General features: G+C 43.5%; 1 protein-coding gene across 1 annotated transcript in view; it reads left to right on the top strand.

Annotated features, from left to right (window-relative positions):
- LOC126278305 (uncharacterized) overlaps positions 1-19,868 on the top strand; it is a 659,154-nt gene that overhangs the window by 553,343 nt on the left and 85,943 nt on the right. Inside the window, exon 4 of the mRNA XM_049978320.1 lies at positions 3,340-3,473. Within this exon, the coding sequence (XP_049834277.1) occupies positions 3,340-3,473 (134 nt within the window). The remainder of the gene's footprint in view (positions 1-3,339; positions 3,474-19,868) is intronic.

Here is a 19,868-nt window from a genome sequence, read left to right as displayed (position 1 = left end):
ATGCGGTTTTAAAACAGTTCACTGATTCTTGTAGCTCTGCCAGAGTTAGACCAGGTGATGCAGTGTCATTTGCTCTGTCGCACTGGTAACCGTCTTTGCGAACAAAGTCTTCCCAGATTGAAAAGACCTCCGTCAAACCGAAATTTCCATGCGAATTAAGTGTTCTCAGATTGAAAAGAACTCCATCAAAATGAAATTTAACCCCCATTACTTTGTTCTTTGCAGGTGATTCATACAGCATGGAAGCCACGTACAGTAGCAGGAGTGTTTGATCAAACACACAGCCTTGTTTCAAACCCTGAGTGACTGGAAACTAATCCGATGCATAGTCACTGTGAGGAACCAGCCCAGACATGCCATCATGAAGAGCTCGAACCAGTGATATATAGTGCGAAAATGAAACGCCTATGGCCATCCTTATGATTTTATTTTCATGCAGCCAGTTTCGGTGCTTCAATGCGCCATCTACAGGCTGTAGTTGATGCCGAAGGGGTTGACACGACAGCCATATATATCGCATCAGTGGCCAGCATAACCGGTTACGCAGACTATCTATCTCTAACCATCAACTGCCAACTGACGATGGTTAGAGTGCTGACACCAAATTTTTCAAATAGTCTGTGTAACTCGTTAAGCTGGCCACTGATGCGGTGTATATAGAGATCTTGTCATCCCCTTCCGCGTGAACTACAGCCTGAGGATGGTACAATGAAGCGCCGAAACTGGTTGCAACAAAATAAATAAAATCATAAGGACGGCTACAGGCGCTTGATTTTCTCATAATAGTAAACAGCCGCTGTCCCAAAGACCTCCTGTCAAAAGGATAGACAACCAAAAACTTGAGTTCCACATAGTGTTTTCGACATTCAAAGTGTTTTAGTTCCTTGCATATGGCAGATTAGTGAATCAATGACTTTTTCCTGGTTGTAGCTGATTAAATATAGAGGCTTCTGTTGCCCTCTGGAGTTTTCCTGGAGTTCTCTGGCAGAAAAGTTCATACCTGTTGTGCTTCTGGCGGTTCGGAAACCACACTGAAATTCAGGCAAAATCCTCTCTGGAATAAGCTTAATCCGATTTAAAAGAATTCTTGGAGGGATTTTATGTGCAACGGTCAGTACCGATGTACGACGGGGGTTCCGACATACGCTGAAGTCAGCTTCCTTGAGGATAATGATGACATAGCTGTATTCATCATGGAAGAAGCGTGTCCACAGCATAGTCATAATGATGTAATAGAAGGGATGTCGCTTGGTCTTCGTCATAACCAGGATGGTCATTTCTAAATGGTTCATGTTTTGGATAATTTGCATGAGTGCCCCAAAGTCGTGATGTGAAAGTCACTCGACCCACCTCCTACATGAACTACGAATTCAACACACTATGGGTTAAACGACGTGCATAATTTCAAAGGACAGGGAAACCCAACACGTCAGATCAGTATAGCCTCCCGTCAGCTTCTCTTCAGTTTCAGTGTATTTTGGCCCACAGAAGTCGTGCAGTCTTACATTCCACTTCGAACAGTGCTCTCTTTCAACGTAGCTGACGCCAAGTATCACTTTCATGCTGTTCGCTTGAAAATGTTCTCCCGAAAATTGATTCAGGTGGACCTGTGTTCACTAACAGCAACAGATCATAGCGGGGTTTGAAACTGATTGTTATTGACGAGAGGGACACTCGTGTCTGCTGCCCGGAAATTGGTATCCTTTTACGACTACTGTGTGGCATAGGTGCGTGTGCTAAGTCAGTCCTTGTAAAGGTGTAGGACAGTCCGCTTTGAGATGCCAAGAAATTGGTTAATCTCAATCATGTTATGTCTGTGTTCGTAGATGAGTAGTCAGCGTGTCTGAATGCCATGTGAAGGCCCCGGGTTCGTCTACAGAACGGAAAACGGCTATAAGGAAGGGGTGATGACGCAGTAGGCCACCATATCACGTCCAAATGACGCCACTGTCTGCGGACGACACGGCGGTCGGTCAATCCATATTGGCCCATCCGAGGAGAGGAGCGTCATGGGCATGTCTTCCGGCATATACAACCTGGAGGGTCAGCTGACAATGTGACTCCATTTCTATGGCATATATGCGCCGAAGACCACCTGTTTAATAGCTTGATATTTCCCTTTGTAACACTGTACGACAGATATTCTACTTAGCATGTATTCTACAAGTCCTTGAAATTATTCTAGAAGTATGGGCCACAAGATGTCTGGGCACAGGTCAAGCAATTCCGTTAAGTTACGGGATGGTGGTTTAAAGGCACGCAGCTTGCGCGCGATATGTGTTCCAGCGGGGACAGATCAGGCATTTTCATAGCCACGACGTCTATCTGAGTTCACTGTAATGTCCCTCAATTCACTGTGGAACGATTCTGACCTTTCAACACGGGCAGTAATTCTGTTGGAAGATGTCATCGCCGCTGGGGACTTCAAGCATGTAGTGACGCAGGTGGCCCGCAGTAATAACGTTCGTATAGTTCATTGCTGTCCAATGCCGTCCATTCCTACCACAGATACCACGGAAGCTCAATTTAGTGTACCCCATAGCAATATTCTGCGCTCACTGACCTGCATCTTTGGCGCAGTGCATGTTTCGTGCCCCCATTCACCTAGATGACAGCGCGTAAGAAACCAGCCATCGACTTAGTGTAGCAGAACATGTGATTCATTCGATAGGAGACACGTTTCTGTCGACCCACGGTGAAAACTCAGTACTGCTGTGCCCACTGCAATCATAACTGAAGTTGTAGTTGAGTCACCACAGGAACAAACAGAGGTGATGCGATTTGGAGCTCCATCTTCAAAACGGCCTTTGGACGGTGTGCTTCGAAACACTTTTGTCTGCACCAGCATTGTGCACTGTCGTCAGATCTACCACAGGTTGCTGCATATCTTGGATTATACAGACGAGACTTGGTCGTCCATTACCACAAGGCCTACTTGTTATTTCGCTATCCTTCAACTACTTTCCATAGTTCCTCTCGATAGTAGTACACAAACAGGCGACCAGCTTCGCCATTTCAGGGACTCCCTTTTCGAATTGCAGGACCATAACAATGTCCACTTTGTCAAAACCACCTATAAAAGGAGTTTCCTTATTTTCGGTCCGTATTTTCGGCATAATGACTATCCATTTGGCCCTCCTCCGCTTACATCCTGTACTGCGTCATGTGCCCTAAACACCACCAGAAAGCACTAAAGTATCGCGGTGGGCAGTGGTTGTTAATGTTCCGGCTCATCAGTGTAACGTTTTTTAAGGGAGCCACCAATATCTTGCACACGGTGAGCTTATGTTCCATCACGTGTGCAGGAACTGCAAGACAGCTTTGCCTCCTATGTTTCAGCCCTGCCAGACGAGGGTCCCCGGATCACGGGCGGCCGACCCCGCTACCAGGTTGGCGACACTGTCAGGGTCAACTGCACCTCGGGCAGGTCCAAGCCGGCCGCGCAGCTCGCCTGGTTCATCAACGGGGAGCAGGTGAGTCCTCCACACACCCATCTCGAGTGCGATGTTCACAGTAAGCTGGGAAAACGACCGTCTATTAAGTAGAGCGTCAAGTGCAGTTGGCAGGCGTGGAAGAGGTCAGAGGTCATTGTTGGCAACCGGAATAAAATAACAGTTGGATCCTTTTACCGAGCTCCCAGTTTAGATCGTAAAGTTCCTGAAAGGTTCAAATAAAACTAGAGTTTGATTTCAAACACGTACCCGACTGATACGATAGTAGTTGGTGGTGACTTTAATTTACCCTCAATATGTTGTCGAAAATACGTGTTTAATTCCGGAGATACGCATAAAATATCATCCGAAATTGTGATAAACGCATTTTCTGCAAATTATTTCGAACAGTTAGTTCATGAGCCAACGCGAGTAGTAAACGGTTGTGAAAACACACTTGGCCTCTTAGCAACAAATAATCCTGAGCTAATAACGAGCATCAAAACCGATTCAGGGATTAGTGAACACAGGGTTGTCGTAGCGAGATTGAATATTATAATCCCCAAATCCTCGAAAATAAGCGAAAAATATACCTATTCAAAAATGGACATAAAAATTCACTTGACCCTTTCCTGAGAGAGAAACTCCACTCATTCCAAATTAATAATATAAGTGTAGACCAGATGTGGCTTAAATTCAAAGAAATAGTATCGGCATCAATTGAGTGGTTTATACCAAAAAATCTAACAAACGACTGAGCTGATCCTCCTTGGTACACAAAATGGGTTAGAACACTGTTGCAGAAAGAACGAAACAAACATGCCAAATTTAAACAAATGCAAAATCCCCATGATTGACAATCCTTTATAGAAGCTCGGAATTCAGCGCTGACTTCAAGACGAGATGCCTGTAACAGTTTCCACAACGAAACTTTGTCTGGAAACCTGGCAGAAAATCAAAAGAGATTCTGGTCGTATGTGAAGGATGTTAGCGGCAAGAAACCATCAATGCTTTCTCTGTGCGATAGCAAAGGAGATACTATCGAAGACAGAGCTGCCAAATCAGATTTACTAAACACAGCCTTCCGAAATGCTTTCACAAAAGAAGACGAAGTAAATATTCCAGAATTCGAATGGAGAACAGCTGCCGACATGAATAACGTAGAAGTAAATATCCTCGGAGTAGTGAACCAACTCAAATCACTTAATAAAACCAAATCTTCTGGCCCAGACTGTATACCAATTAGGGTCCTTTCCGAGTATGGTGATGCATTAGCTCCATACTTAAGAATCATATAGAACCGTTCGCTCGAAGTAAGATCCGTACCCAAAGACTGGAAAGTTGCACAGGTCACACCACTATTCAACTAAGGTAGGAGTAATTCACTAAATTACAGACCCATATCGCTAACGTCGATATGCAGCAGGATTTTAGAACATATATTGTGTTCTAACATTGTGAATTACCTCGAAGAAAACGGTCTATTGACACACAGTCAACATGGGTTTAGAAAACATCGTTTCTGTGAAACACAACTAGCTCTTTATTCACATGAAGTGCTGAGAGCTATTGACAAGGGATTTCAGATCGATTCCGTATTTCTGAATTTCCAGAAGGCTTTTGACACTGTACCACACAAGCGGCTCGTAGTACTTATGGAATATCGTCGTCAGTTATGTGACTGGATTTGTGAATTCCTGTCGCAGAGGACACAGTTCGTAGTAACTGACGGGAAGTCATACAATTAAACAGAAGTGATTTCTGGTGTTCCCCAAGGTAGTGTTATAGGCCCATTGCTGTTCCTTATCTATATAAAAAATTTGGGATACAATATGAGCAGCCGTCTTCGGTTGTTTGCAGATGACGCTGTCGTTTAACGACTAATAAAGTCATCAGAAGGTCAAAACAAACTGCAAAACGATTCAGAAAAATTATCTTAATGATGCGAAAAGTGGCAGTTGACCCTCAAATTCGAAAAGTGTGAGGTCATCCACATGAGTGCTAAAAGGAACTCGTTAAACTTCGGTTGTACGATAAAACAGTGTAATCTAAAAGTCGTAAATTCAACTAAATACCTAGATATTACAATTCCGAACAACTTAAATAGGAAAGAACACATAGAAAATGTTGTGGGGAAGACTAACTAAAGGCTGCGTTTTATTCGCAGGACACTTAGAAAATGTAACAGACCTACTAAGGAGACTGCCTACACTACGCTTGTCCGCCCTCTTTTATTATACTGCGGCGTGGTGTGGGATCCTTACCAAGTATTACTGACGGAGTACATCGAAAAAAGTTCAAAGGAAGGCAGCACGTTTTGTATTATCGTGAAATATGGGAGAGAGTGTCACAGAAATGATACAGGTTTTGGGCTGGAAATCAATAAAAGAAAGGCGTTTTTCATTGCGACGGAATCTTCTCACGAAATTAGGATCACCAACTTTCGCTTCCGAATGCAAAAATATTTTGTTGACGCCAGCCTACATAGGGGGGAACGATCGCCACGATAAAATAACAGAAATCAGAGCTCGTGCGGAAAGATATAGGTGTCGTTCTTTCCACGCGCTATACGAGATTGGAATAACAGACAATAATGAAGGTGGTTCGATGAACCCTCTTTGCTCTGCACTTAAATTTGTTTTGCAGAGCATCCATGTAGATGTAGATGTAGAAGACACCCAGGAGGGTTGAGGCGGAGAGCGGCAAACTGCGCCTCTCCGTCCATAACGTTTCGCGGCTGTAAACTGGCATTTTGCTCAAAAATGTTGCCCTGTTAGTCGACTTCATTGTCATGTTTCGTTATTAACATTCAACAAAACTGCCTGACAGAAGAAGTGAATCGCCCCAACGAGAGGGGAAACGAAATGAATCTCCTCGGTTTGAGAGGGTACTTGATGTTATTTCAGTGATAATAAAATCTAATAAAATTTACCAAGAACTTTCTGGAACGAACCCACTTACCAGTACGGCGTTGCATCCCCTCTGGCCTGGGTGTGTGCACTGATTCGGTTGAGAAAGGTATCACAAGCCTTTGTATCCTCTCCTGGCCCACATCTGGATTCTGGTGCAGGGACTGTTCTGACGTCCGAACAGGTCCCACACGTGTTCCATCTGGGACACATCTAGGAATCTTGATGGCCATCAGAGTACAGCAGCAACAAGCACAAATTTCATAGATACACGTGCCATGTGTGGTCGAGCATTGTCTTGTTGATAAATGTAGCCACGATATTGCCGCGTGAGAAGCAACGCATGGGGACGCAGAATGTCCGTGACGTATCATCGTGCCGTTAAAGTTCCGTCAGTCACTATCAGTCGCTGTACGAAGTCAAATCTGATGGCTCCCCACACCACGACTCCAGGATTAACACCGCTGTCGGGCCGTCATGACCGAGCGGTTCTAGGGTCTACATTCTAGAACCGCACGACCGTTACTGCCGCAGGTTTGAATCCTAGCGGACTGCTGACCTCAGAAGTTAAGTCCCATAGTGCTCAGAGCCATTTGAACCAACACCGCTGTCCCTCTCCAAAATACGAAACCGGACTACTCACCACGTCGGCACCTTACTTTCCGACGATTCTAAAACACATTTCATCGTTGAACACAATAAGACGTTTTCAATGAACCCAAGCACCTCGGTTATAGTACCACCTGAAACGCAGCCGTTTTTGTTTTGGTGGTAATGGCAGCCTACGCATAGGATGGTAATTCACTATTCCAGCTGCCACTAATCACCGAATAATGGTGCAAGGTAACAGAAGATGTTGCAAAATGTCCACTGGTTATTCTCGAATGGTAGGCGCTGATATGAATGGGCACGATGAGATTGGTGCAGAATATGGCGAGCCGCCCACTTGGTGACAATATGTCATCGACTGGAGTTTTGGTGACAAGGATGCCTGCCCTCATGTTCCCATGCAGTCCAACATCAGGCCATTGTCTCATCTGAATGCCCCATAATTGTGGATATTGCACGACTCAATAAGCCAGCCAAATTTAGACTCTTAATCACGCCTCTTTCAAATTGTCAGGTGTCTATAATGCTGTCTCACACGAATAGGTGGCTTCTCTTTGTCCTCCACAGTGATCACCCAACCTCCGATGATTTTCGCATCCCTTATATTCGCAACTAGAAGTGGAAACAACACTAAATACCAACGACACTAATGAACTCTGGTGGCTGTTCCTCCTGTCGCGAGAATTACAACTCTAATCATTTATGCAGCCAGCGAAGGTGTGTACGTGTATGAAGAAGTTACATTGTCATCCAACAATGCCTTCGTAATGCTTCACACACAAATGTTCAAACGCGTGTGAAATCTTATAGGACTTAACTGTTAAGGTCATCAATCCCTAAGCTTACACACTACGTAACCTAAATTATCCTAAGGACAAACACACACACTCATGCCCGAACGAGGACTCGAACCTCCACCTGGACCAGCCACACCGTCCATGACTGCAGCGCCTTAGATGGTTCAAATGGCTCTGAGCACTATGGGACTTAACATCTATGGTCATCAGTCTCCTATAACTTAGAACTACTTAAACCTAACTAACCTAAGGGCAGCACACAACACCCAGTCATCACGAGGCAGAGAAAATCACTGACCCCGCCGGGAATCGAACCCGGGAACCCGGGCGTGGGAAGCGAGAACGCTACCGCACGACCGCGAGCTGCGGACTGCAGCGCCTTAGACCGCTCGGCTAATCCCACGAGGCTAATGCTTCACGTTTTTTGTCAGACAGTGTAATACATGCTTAAAAGGGCAGTGCGTAGCGTACAGTGATTGCAATAAATAAATTATTCATATTAATAACTGTGTATTGTATTACTGGATTCGTGTTTCTATTGTTATTTTTTTACGACATTCATATTGCACTTAAGTTATTTAAAACTTGTCAATGGAGGTGTTATATCTTATGTTCCTCGTTTAGGGTAAGGTACGCTAAATGAATCACTTTGGGTCGCAAAGGGATAGTAAATATTTTATTACACATTTTAAAGTATAAGAATGAATAGAGCCGCGCGGGGTAGCCGAGCGGTCTGAGGCTCCTTGTCACAGTCCGTGCAGCACCTCTTGTCAGAGGTTCGAGCCCCCATCCGGCATGGGTGTGTGTGTTGTCCATAGCGTGAGTTAGTTAAGTTAGATTAAGTAGCGTGTAGGCTTTGTGGACGATGACCTAAGTGGTTAGGTCCCATAACACTTAACCACAAAAATATGAATAAATTATAGTTGTAAGATTTTTATGGTAAAGGTACATTGGTTCAAGATCATTTCTTCTTCATTAGAAACAGCAAAATTTAGAACACTGAAAAAAAGAAAATAGTGAAAAAGTAAACAGTCATGCAATTCTACACAATGTGTTCTAGTAGTTATTACATGCATTTCCCACAGCAGAATTGGTTGCGACCATCGGCCCCCATACATATTTTGTGAAAAAAACACATTTTGCGCTGGTCAACATTGATCTATTCCACGTTCTTCACAGGTCTAGGGCCGTAATATTTGATGCTGCAGAAACCACAAAGTACGCTTCATCTCTCCGAGTCAGCTTCAGTTGATGATGGACTGCAAGGTTTATTTTGAATATCCATCGTGTAGTACCGGTGGTTTTCGGTAGGGCTGGCAAAACTGAAGAAAATGGTGATAATGTTGCTTAGTTCTGGCTTTCCGAATTTCTTGGAGGACTAGAAGCAGTTGAAGGGCCTGGATTTATTTTCTGTTTATGTGAGACAGAGCGGGGTTCATCATTCTGGCACGTGTACGAAGAGAGGAATTAGTGTGACGGTACTTTGTTGGCATTGAAGGGAAAAATTCTCGTGCATTCAGGTGCCTCCACAGCTTCTCCTGCATTAATTCCACGACTCCAGGCGGCGTCGAAAATTTTGCTAGAAACAAATTCTCTAATCAAGGTTGAGTGATTAACCTACATGCATATTGCAGTAAAGAAGTGATAAAGCGTACTATGGTGCGATTCAGAAAGCACTACGAAGACTGATTCGTATAGCTCCAAGATTTCTTTTATGTTAGCAGTTGCTCAAAACTGTAACGGATGTCGCTAATTGTTCTGTCGACCGACCTTGTGGATACTATACAAATGGTAGCGGACAGGTCTGTATCTTGTATTTTAACTGCAGACCTTATTTTAAACAGGCTTAATATTGCATGGTGGATTGTTATTCCTTCTGAGTGATTACTGTCTGGACTAAATATATTTGGAAGAAATCTTTTTGTCGCTTGTGATCGACTTGACTAATAACGTTCCTGGAATATAATGGCGCCCGAGCTGCATACATGGACAGAGCGGTAGATTTTTTCCTTATTTCTACCCACATTGCCCCATGAAACATTAAGTCGCTTCCTACGTTCCCAGTATTGCGACCTGAGATTTGCATTTTTCGATACTGGCTTGGTAACACGTTTTTAATCTCAGCATCACTATGAAAGATATGATTTCCTGTGAGATGTTCACCCAGACGTCGAATCATACATGTAACACATAAACAAACGAGAGAATCCCTACATCATGGTGTTGTTCTTCAATAACAGTAAATATATATTTCAACACTGACATGCATAGTGCCAGAATTTATGCATTCGCAGTGTGTTAAGCGATAAATCGCGGATCAGCTCAACCACGGATGACCATCAACGATTAGTATGGCGGCGACACGGGGAGAGAAACCACTCTCTCAATGTCTTGGAGAAGAACATCGGTGTTACCTCTCACGTTATGGTATGAGGGGCCATCGGGTATGACATCGGGCTACAGCTGCTACTCAGTTCACGGATAGTGTTGATCGAGAGAACTCTGACAGTACATCCTGGGGCCTGTTGTGTTACCTTTCCGAGCGAAAGTCTCGTGGGATGCACAGATCTGTCCTCTACATCTACATCTACATACATACTCCGCAATGCACCATACTGTACGTGGCGGAGTGTACCTCGTACCAAAACTAGCAGCTTCTCTCCCTGTTCCACTCCCAAACAGAACGAGGGAAAAATGACTGCCTATATGCCTCTGTAGGAGCGCTAATCTTTCCTATCTATCTTTGTGGTCTTTCAGCGAAATGTAAGTTGACGGCAGTAAAATTGTACTGCAGTCAGCCTCAAATGCTGGTTCTCTAAATTTCCTCAGTAGCGATTCACGAAAAGAACGCCTCCTTTGCTCTAGAGACTCACACCCGAGTTCCTGAAGCATTTGCGTAACACTCGCGTGATGATCAAACCCACCAGTAACAAATCTAGCAGCCCGCCTCTGAATTGCTTCTATGTCCTCCCTCAATCCGACCAGATAGGGATCCCAAACGCTCGAGCAGTGCTCAAGAATAGGTCTTATTAGTGTTTTATAAGCGGTCTCCTTTACAGATGAACCACATCTTCCCAAAATTCCACCAATGAACCGAAGACGACTATACGCCTTCCCCACAACTGCCATTACATGTTTGTCCCTCTTCATATCGCTCTGCAATGTTCGCCCAAATATTTAATCTACGTGACTTCGTCAAGCGCTACACTACTAATGGAGTATTCAAACATTACAGGATTCTTTTTCCTATTCATCTGCATTAATCTACATTTATCTACATTTAGAGTTAGCTGCCATTCTTTACACCAATCACAAATCCTGTCCAAGTCATCTTGTATCCTCCTACAGTCACTCAACGACGACGCCTCCCCGTACACCACAGCATCATCAGCAAACAGCCGCACATTGCTATCCACCCTGTCCAAAAGATCATTTATGTAGATACATGCTTCACCCACTGTCCCTGCTGTCGAGACATCTTCGCGGGTACCGGGCGCGGTTGGGCCACCCTCTCCCCAAGGGGAGTGGCAGGTTCAGCGGCGTTCGCGGCGCACGAGGCGGAGGGTCAATGTGGAGGCTGGCCGTGTGGCATCGCCCGCTCTGCCTGTGAATGGACATGTGGCCGCTCCTTCAGCAAGGTCCGAGCAGGCACACGGGGGGAGGGGTTTATTAGTTATTGGGAGCTCCAACGTTAGGCGGGTGATGGAGCCCCTTAGGGAAATAGCGGAAAGGTCGGGGAAGAAGGCCAGTGTTCACTCTGTCTGCTTGCCGGGGGGTCTCATCCGAGATGTGGAGGAGGCCCTACCGGCGGCGATAGAGAGCACTGGGTGCACCCGACTGCAAATTGTTGCTCATGTCGGCACCAATGACTGCTGCCGTCTGGGTTCAGAGGTCATCCTCAGTTCGTACAGGCGGTTGGCGGAGTTGGTGAAGGCGGAAAGCCTCGCTCGCGGGGAGGAATCAGAGCTAACTATTTGTAGTATCGTTCCCAGAAACGATCGCGGTCCTCTGGTTTGGAGCCGAGTGGAAGGCTTAAACCAGAGGCTCAGACGATTCTGCGGAGAGCTGGGATGCAAATTTCTCGACCTCCGCTATCGGGTGGAGAAATGTAGGGTCCCCCTGAATAGGTCAGGCGTGCACTACACGCCGGAAGCGGCTACGAGGGTAGCGGAGTACGTTTGGAGTGCACATGGGGCTTTTTAGGTTAGAGAATTCCCTCCCTAGGCCCGACAAGACGCCTCCTCAGACGCGGCAAGGCAGGAGTAGGCAAAATGCAACAAGGAATAACAATATTAATGTGCTAATAGTAAACTGCAGGAGCGTCTATAGAAAGGTCCCAGAACTGCTCTCATTAATAAACGGTCACAACGCCCATATAGTACTAGGAACAGAAAGTTGGCTGAAACCAGACGTAAACAGTAATGAAATCCTAAACTCTGATTGGAATGTATACCGCAGAGATAGGCTGGACAGTGAAGGGGGAGGCGTGCTTATAGCGATAAGAAGTGCAATAGTATCGAAGGAAATTGACGGAGATTCAAATTGTGAAATGATTTGGGTGAAGGTCACGGTTAAAGCAGGCTCAGACATGGTAATGGATGTCTCTATAGGCCCCCGGGCTCAGCAGCTGTTGTGGCTCAGCACCTGAAGAATTATTTGGAAAATATTTCGAGTAGATTTCCCCACCATGTTATAGTTCTGGGTGGAGATTTTAATTTGCCGGATACAGACTGGGAGACTCAAACGTTCATAACGGGTGGCAGGGACAAAGAATCCAGTGAAATATTTTTAAGTGCTTTATCTGAAAACTACCTTGAGCAGTTAAACAGAAAACCGACTCGTGGCGATAACATATTAGACCTTCTGGTGACACACAGACCCGAACTATTTGAATCAGTTAATGCAGAACAGGGAATCAGCGATCATAAAGCGGTTAGTGCATCGATGATTTCAGCCGTAAATAGAAATATTAAAAAAGGTAGGAAGATTTTTCTGTTTAGCAAAAGTGACAAAAAGCAGATTACAGAGTACCTGACGGCTCAACACAAAAGTTTTGTCTCAAGTGCAGATAGTGTTGAGGATCAGTGGACAAAGTTCAAAACCATGGTACAATATGCGTTAGATGAGTATGTGCCAAGCTAGATCGTAAGAGATGGGAAAGAGCCACCGTGGTACAACAACCGAGTTAGAAAACTGCTGCGGAAGCAAAGGGAACTTCACAGCAAACATAAACATAGCCAAAGCCTTGCAGACAAACAAAAACTACGCGAAGCGAAATGTAGTGTGAGGAGGGCTATGCGAGAGGCTTTCAATGAATTCGAAAGTAAAGTCCTATGTACTGACTTGGCTGAAAATCGTAAGAAATTTTGGTCCTATGTCAAAGCGGTAGGTGGATCTAAACAAAATGTCCAGACACTCTGTGACCAAAATGGTACTGAAACAGAGGATGACAGACTAAAGGCCGAAATACTAAATGTCTTCTTCCAAAGCTGTTTCACAGAGGAAGACTGCACTGTGCTTCCTTCTCTAGATTGTCGCACAGTTGACAAAATGGTAGATATCAAAGTAGACGACAGAGGGACAGAGAAACAATTAAAATCGCTCAAAAGAGGAAAGGCCGCTGGTCCTGATGGGATACCAGTTCGATTTTACACAGAGTACGCGAAGGAACTTGCCCCCCTTCTTGCAGCGGTGTACCGTAGGTCTCTAGAAGAGCGAAACGTTCCAAAGGATTGGAAAAGGGCACAGGTCATCCCCGTTTTCAAGAAGGGACGTCGAACAGATGTGCAGAACTATAGACCTATATCTCTAACGTCGATCAGTTGTAGAATTTTGGAACACGTATTATGTTCGAGTATAATGTCTTTTCTGGAGACTAGAAATCTACTCTGTAGGAATCAGCATGGGTTTCGAAAAAGACGGTCGTGTGAAACCCAGCTCGCGCTATTCGTCCACGAGACTCAGAGGGCCTTAGACACGGGTTCACAGGTGGATGCCGTGTTTCTTGACTTCCGCAAGGCGTTTGACACAGTTCCCCACAGTCGTTTAATGAACAAAGTAAGAGCATACGGACTATCAGATCAATTGTGTGATTGGATTGAGGAGTTCCTAGATAACAGAACGCAGCATGTCATTCTCAATGGAGAGAAGTCTTCCGAAGTAAGAGTGATTTCAGGTGTGCCGCAGGGGAGTGTCATAGGACCGTTGCTATTCACAATATACATAAATGACCTGGTGGATGACATCGGAAGTTCACTGAGGCTTTTTGCAGTTGATGCTGTGGTGTATCGAGAGATTGCAACAATGGAAAATTGTACTGAAATGCAGGAGGATCTGCAGCGAATTGACGCATTGTGCACGGAATGGCAATTTAATCTCAATGTAGAGAAGTGTAATGTGATGCGAATATATAGAAAGATAGGTCCCTTATCATTTAGCTACAAAATAGCAGCTCAGCAACTGGAAGCAGTTAATTCCATAAATTATCTGGGAGTACGCATTAGGAGTGATTTAAAATGGAATGATCATATAAAGTTGATCGTCGGTAAAGCAGATGCCAGACTGAGATTCATTGAAAGAATCCTAAGGAAATGCAATCCGACAACAAAGAAAGTAGGTTACAGTACGCTTGTTCGCCCAATGCTTGAATAGTGCTGAGCAGTGTGGGATCCGCACCAGGTAGGTTTGATAGAAGAGATAGAGAAGGTCCAACGGAGAGCAGCGCGCTTCGTTACAGGATCGTTTAGTAATTGCGAAAGCGTTACGGAGATAATAGATAAACTCAAGTGGAAGACTCTGCAGGAGAGACGCTCAGTAGCTCGGTACGGGCTTTTGTTAAAGTTTCGAGAACATACCTTCACCGAAGAGTCAAGCAGTATATTGCTCCCTCTTACGTATATCTCACGAAGAGACCGTGAGAATAAAATCAGAGCGATTAGAGCCCACACAGAGCCATACCGACTCTTTCCACGAACAATACGAGACTGGAATAGAGGGGAGAACCGATGGAGGTACTCAAACTACCCTCCGCCACACACCGTCAGGTGGCTTGCGGAGTATGGATGTAGATGTAGATGTAGATGTAGAAAACAACAGCGGACCTACCACACTTCCCTGGGGCACTCCAGATGATACCCTCACCTATGATGAACACTCACCATCGAGGACAACGTACTAGGTTCTATTACTTAAGAAGTCTTCGAGCCACTCACATACTTGGGAACCAATCCCATATGCTCGTACTTTAGTTAGGAGTCTGCAGTGGGGAACCGAGTGAAACGCTTTCCGGAAGTCAAGGAATAGGGTATCCGTCTGATACCCTTCATCTATGGTTCGCAAGATATCATGTAAAAAAAAAAAAAAAAAAAAAGGGCGAGTTGCGTTTCGCAGGAGCGATGCTTTCTAAAGCCGTGCTGATGCATGGACAGCAACTTCTCCGTGTCAAGGAAATTCATTATATTCGAACTGAGAATATGTTCGAGAACCCTGTGACAAACCGCAAACCGATGTTAAGGATATTGGTCTGTAATTTTGAGGATCCGTCCTTCTACCCTTCTTATATACAGGAAGAACCTGCGCTTCTTTCCAGTCGCTCAGGACTTTACGTTGTGCAAGAGATTCGCCATAAATGAAAGCTAAGTAAGGAGACAATGCAGTAGAGTACTCTCTGTAAAACCGAATTGGAATCCCATCAGGACCTGGCGATTTATTTATTTTCAACCCATTCAGCTGCTTCACAACCCCAGGGATGTCTATCGCTATGTCCTCCAAACGGGAATCTGTGCGAGACTCAAACGGCGGTATGTTTGTACGATCCTCCTGCGTGAAGGATTTCTCAAATGCTAAATTTAAAATTTCAGCTTTCGTTTTTCTGTCTTCCGTTGCCAGGCCAAACTGATCAGTGAGTGACTGGATGGAATCCTTCGACCCGCTTACCGATTTTACGCAAGACCAGAATTTCTTTGAGTTTTCAGCAAGATCTTTTGCTAAGGTACGTGTTGGACAGAGTATGTGTTGGACCAGCCCTGTTGTCAGCGCTATCTCAGTACCAGGATATCGAAGAGTTGTTTCAATATTCTTGGGTCAACTAGCGTCAGGAGAGGATACAAAAGCCTTATGACATCCCTCCAAACAGAGTCAATGCATGCATCGAGGACGCAGGGGGCATACCGTCACACTATAGGTCGGGCACATACTGCCACTTCTTTGTATATTTAACTTGATTTTTAAATGACTGGTATAATACTATTGACATTCTCAGCTATGAAGTTTTATTTCATTTTCTCATTCCCTTAATGATGGTTTACGTTTCTTGTTAGGCTGTTTATTACGACGTACGGCTGAAGCAATAACTATAATTTTGACAGTAGTAAATGGATATCAGGGTTTGTTCGTGTATTACCCGTTTCTGTTTGCTGTAACAATGTGCCCCCAAGAGCTGCTATACGACCGTATTTAGATGCATGTTTTGATATCTCTTTTTGTAGTACTGTATTACATTTCTGTCGCTACTAGGTGGTAACGAGTTTTACTCGCTGGCAATTTCGGGGAAAGAGGACGCTGTTTAAGCCGACGGCTCGCTGGAAACTTGGATAAGCGCGCATAGGACGGGGGTATTTTGCGTGTTGTTATCAGAGAACCAAGTCTCTCTGAAACTCAAGGAAAAGCGGAAAAAAAGAGTAAGCGAATAGGGCGAAGCCCGATAATTAAGCTTCTTCCAGCGTTTCGGTTTTTATGTTTTCTGCTGGGCGATGTTTCTGCCCTGTGTTTCAGCGCCATTTACTGTACTTTTCAGACCATCACTAAAAACCTACAGGCCAATATTTTTGTTTAAATTAACAGAGCTTATAACAGTGTAGGTATGGATGGACTTTTTATCATTTTCCCAAAACTGGGAAAAGAAAATAATCAATCTTAACAGAGGTTCAAAGACAAAGTAACAACATTTTCTCATAAAAAGTAATAATCGGAAATTACATACACCTATGCTCTTACACAGTATGATTTTTCTGTAAGAAAGCCTGAAATACATTGGTGGGCATTCGGTATTTACCAATAAACTGACAAATTTTTTCATTTCGATAGCCTTGATATAATATCTGTTAATATTACAAAGCTCATTATCGGCTGAATTGTACCCTGCAATAATACGATGAATATAGTTAAAAATAAGTGGCTGTGTAATGTTCCAGCCGACATTTGTTATAAAACACGCGGGAATAAATACGACAGATAGGCTTACACTAAAACCTGAGAATGAGGATCCTGCATCTACCTCAGTTTCAGTGCCTCCTTCATTTAACAGGCTTTTCTTCTCTTCAGAATAACCTGCAAGCAATTAGTAACAATATGACAAAGAGATATTCATTTCTCTTATTTTTTCTCTCAACACATAGATTTATCTCTAACGTTTTTCTTAATCTGAAACTAATACAATATTTTTCGAAAGCTGTGCTAGGTTTTCGGTCTCTTTTGAAACTTTCTCCACCAGAAAGCTCTGATGGTAGACAATATATTTCGTTGAAAAGTCGTAAATCAGTGATTGAAGCAAACGGAGCTACTGCTTGACTGATTCTAATTCATAGGACAGCTTTGCAGCATCCTTATCTAGGTCTTTAAGTTACTTATTCATATCTTGACAATATTCTTCGTCAACCTGCTGGACACCATATAGAATTTATGTGCCATGCATCTTCTCTTTGTATCTGCCTTTACGTTTAAATCATCAAGAAGTTTTTAAGAGTTCTTAAAAATATCATTTGTGAAGAATGAACAGTTTTGATCGTTTAAATATTTCAACGCAAGTCAGCTTTAACTCGTAAATATAAGATTCTATACCCAAAAGTCTTGACATATATACTTTTAGGTTACATTTCCGTTAAAAATGTTTATTTTACAAATCTATTGAACATCAAATATTTTAATACGATTAGTGCAAAAACTTCGGACATTTTAATACTGAACATGATGTCTGTGCTCATAGTTGCGTAATACATTAACATTTGAGAGAATGGCAAATTTCCCAACGAATTTCCCGAATGGGCCCAAGATTGTCGACAATGAATAAATGATTAACATTACTTCGTGGTAACAGCGTGAATGTAAATGAAACTCTCATGCTGGTGTTAGAACAAATAGGAATGCTTCATTTGTTTTATATACTGACGATGTCACGTTCTTAACAGAGTAATGCGCTGACTTGCAAAAAGAATGTACGTTATATGGATTTAGTATCAAAAGACTGCAATATATTACATAAATAAAATTAAACATTGGCTTTTGTAGGAAGGGACCTCATAAGAATAAAAATAGCATGCTCAGTACTGTAGTCGAACTGATCACACATTTGAATTTCATGTGATGTTATGTCATGTACTTGTATGAACACGTGATAGACAAGAAAAATACCAAATTTGGAAAATATGTAGAATATTACGGACGTACTTTACAAACAAATTACAGAAAGAAAAAACGGATGCAGTTTTACAAACTACAAGAAAGTAAGATCAAGGCTGATAAAATGCAATTTCTTAGACCTGTGAAAGTCACTACCACGGAAGACAGATGAAGAAACAGCGACCTGTACATGTCTAAAATTTTTAAATTTTAACTCTATGAGTAGTCCAACACTGTACGAGTGGCGTCATGCGTGACTTACTTTCTGAAGTACTTACGTATTATAGAGTGAAGTAAGTAAGTTACATAGTATTATGACAAAACAAAGAAATGTTATTGGATGCTGCACTACAAAGTGATTCACATATATAACACTATTTAGCAGCATGGTCACCAAGTCTCTGTATTAATGGTCTGAACGCTCTAACAATCTATCAGTTTATCGACGGTTGAACTCTGCTCCTTCGCAACGGTGCATTTTGAGAACCAATGCTTGAACTTTCTCATCGTTGGAAACCTCTCCCGGCCCCCTCCCCCATTACTCTTTCAGCTTTCCCTGAAGATGGAAATCGCATAGTGTAAGATATGGAATGTATGGTGGATCTGCATCTGCTAAGTCGGTGCGGCCTTGGTCAAATTTTGGCACCATTTCACTACGGCTAGCAGCGACATTTCATCTGGTCCGTATATCACCATAATTTCATGGTGCACCTGTGTGCAGTTCAGACGCTTTGCCCACAGGAATCATACTGCCCCGCGTAAGTGTTTCCAGTTGCTGTACCATTTCAACCGCAAGCTGCGATGCACCTGTTGTCCGTATGGCAGCAAAATGAATCTAAGTGACAAGTTTGTTTGCGTGGTCATCCTTGGCAGCAAGCATAGAAATACTTACATAATGAGATTTTCACTCTGGAGCGGAGTGTGTGCTGATATGAAACTTCCTGGAAGAATAAAACCGTATGTTGGACTGAGACTCGAAGTCGGGATCTTTCGCCGGGAAGTACTCTACCAACTGAGCTACCCAAGCACGATTCACAACCCGTCTTCACAGCTTCAATTCTCCCATTACCTCGTCTCCTACTTTTCAAACTTCACAGAAGCTGGAGAACTAGCACTCCTGGAGGAAAGGATACTGTAGAGACATGGCTTAGCCACAGCCTGGGGGATGTTTCCAGAATGAGAAAGGTTCGCAGAAGACCTTCTGTGAAGTTTGGAAAGTAGGAGACGGGGTACTGTCAGAATTGAAGCTGTGAGGACGGGTCGTGCATCATGCTTGGGTAGCTCAGTTGGTAGAGCTCTTACCCGCGAAAGGCAAAAGTCCCGAGTTCTGGTCTCGGTCCGTCATGCAATTTTAATCTGCCAGGAAGCTTCATAGAAATACTTGTTTGGTAAGTAAAACCACCTTTTCCTGCTGCACGTAAGTGGCAGAAGGAAAAGGAGGTTTTATTTACAAAACAAGTGAATCTAAGTAGTTTATCAGTGTCGTAAGTGTTTGGCAACAGTATCTGAACAGTAAACTAATTTTACTTTTTATTTGGAGCAAATATTTTCCGGTGTGGCGAGGTATTGGAAACCTATTCTTTATAGTGGGTGACATAGTAATAAATTTAGTGAATGGAAGTGGGATTTTTCCAATAAGGTTGTATAAACAGTGTGACCGATTCATAGCTGAAATAGTTTCGGCTTAAAGCCATTTTCGAGTGTTTACATTTACAACAAGCGCAAAA

This window comes from Schistocerca gregaria, chromosome 6 (genome assembly GCF_023897955.1).
Source record: "Schistocerca gregaria isolate iqSchGreg1 chromosome 6, iqSchGreg1.2, whole genome shotgun sequence".
Classification (NCBI taxonomy): domain Eukaryota; kingdom Metazoa; phylum Arthropoda; class Insecta; order Orthoptera; family Acrididae; genus Schistocerca; species Schistocerca gregaria.
This window is presented reverse-complemented; position numbering and strand designations above follow the sequence as displayed.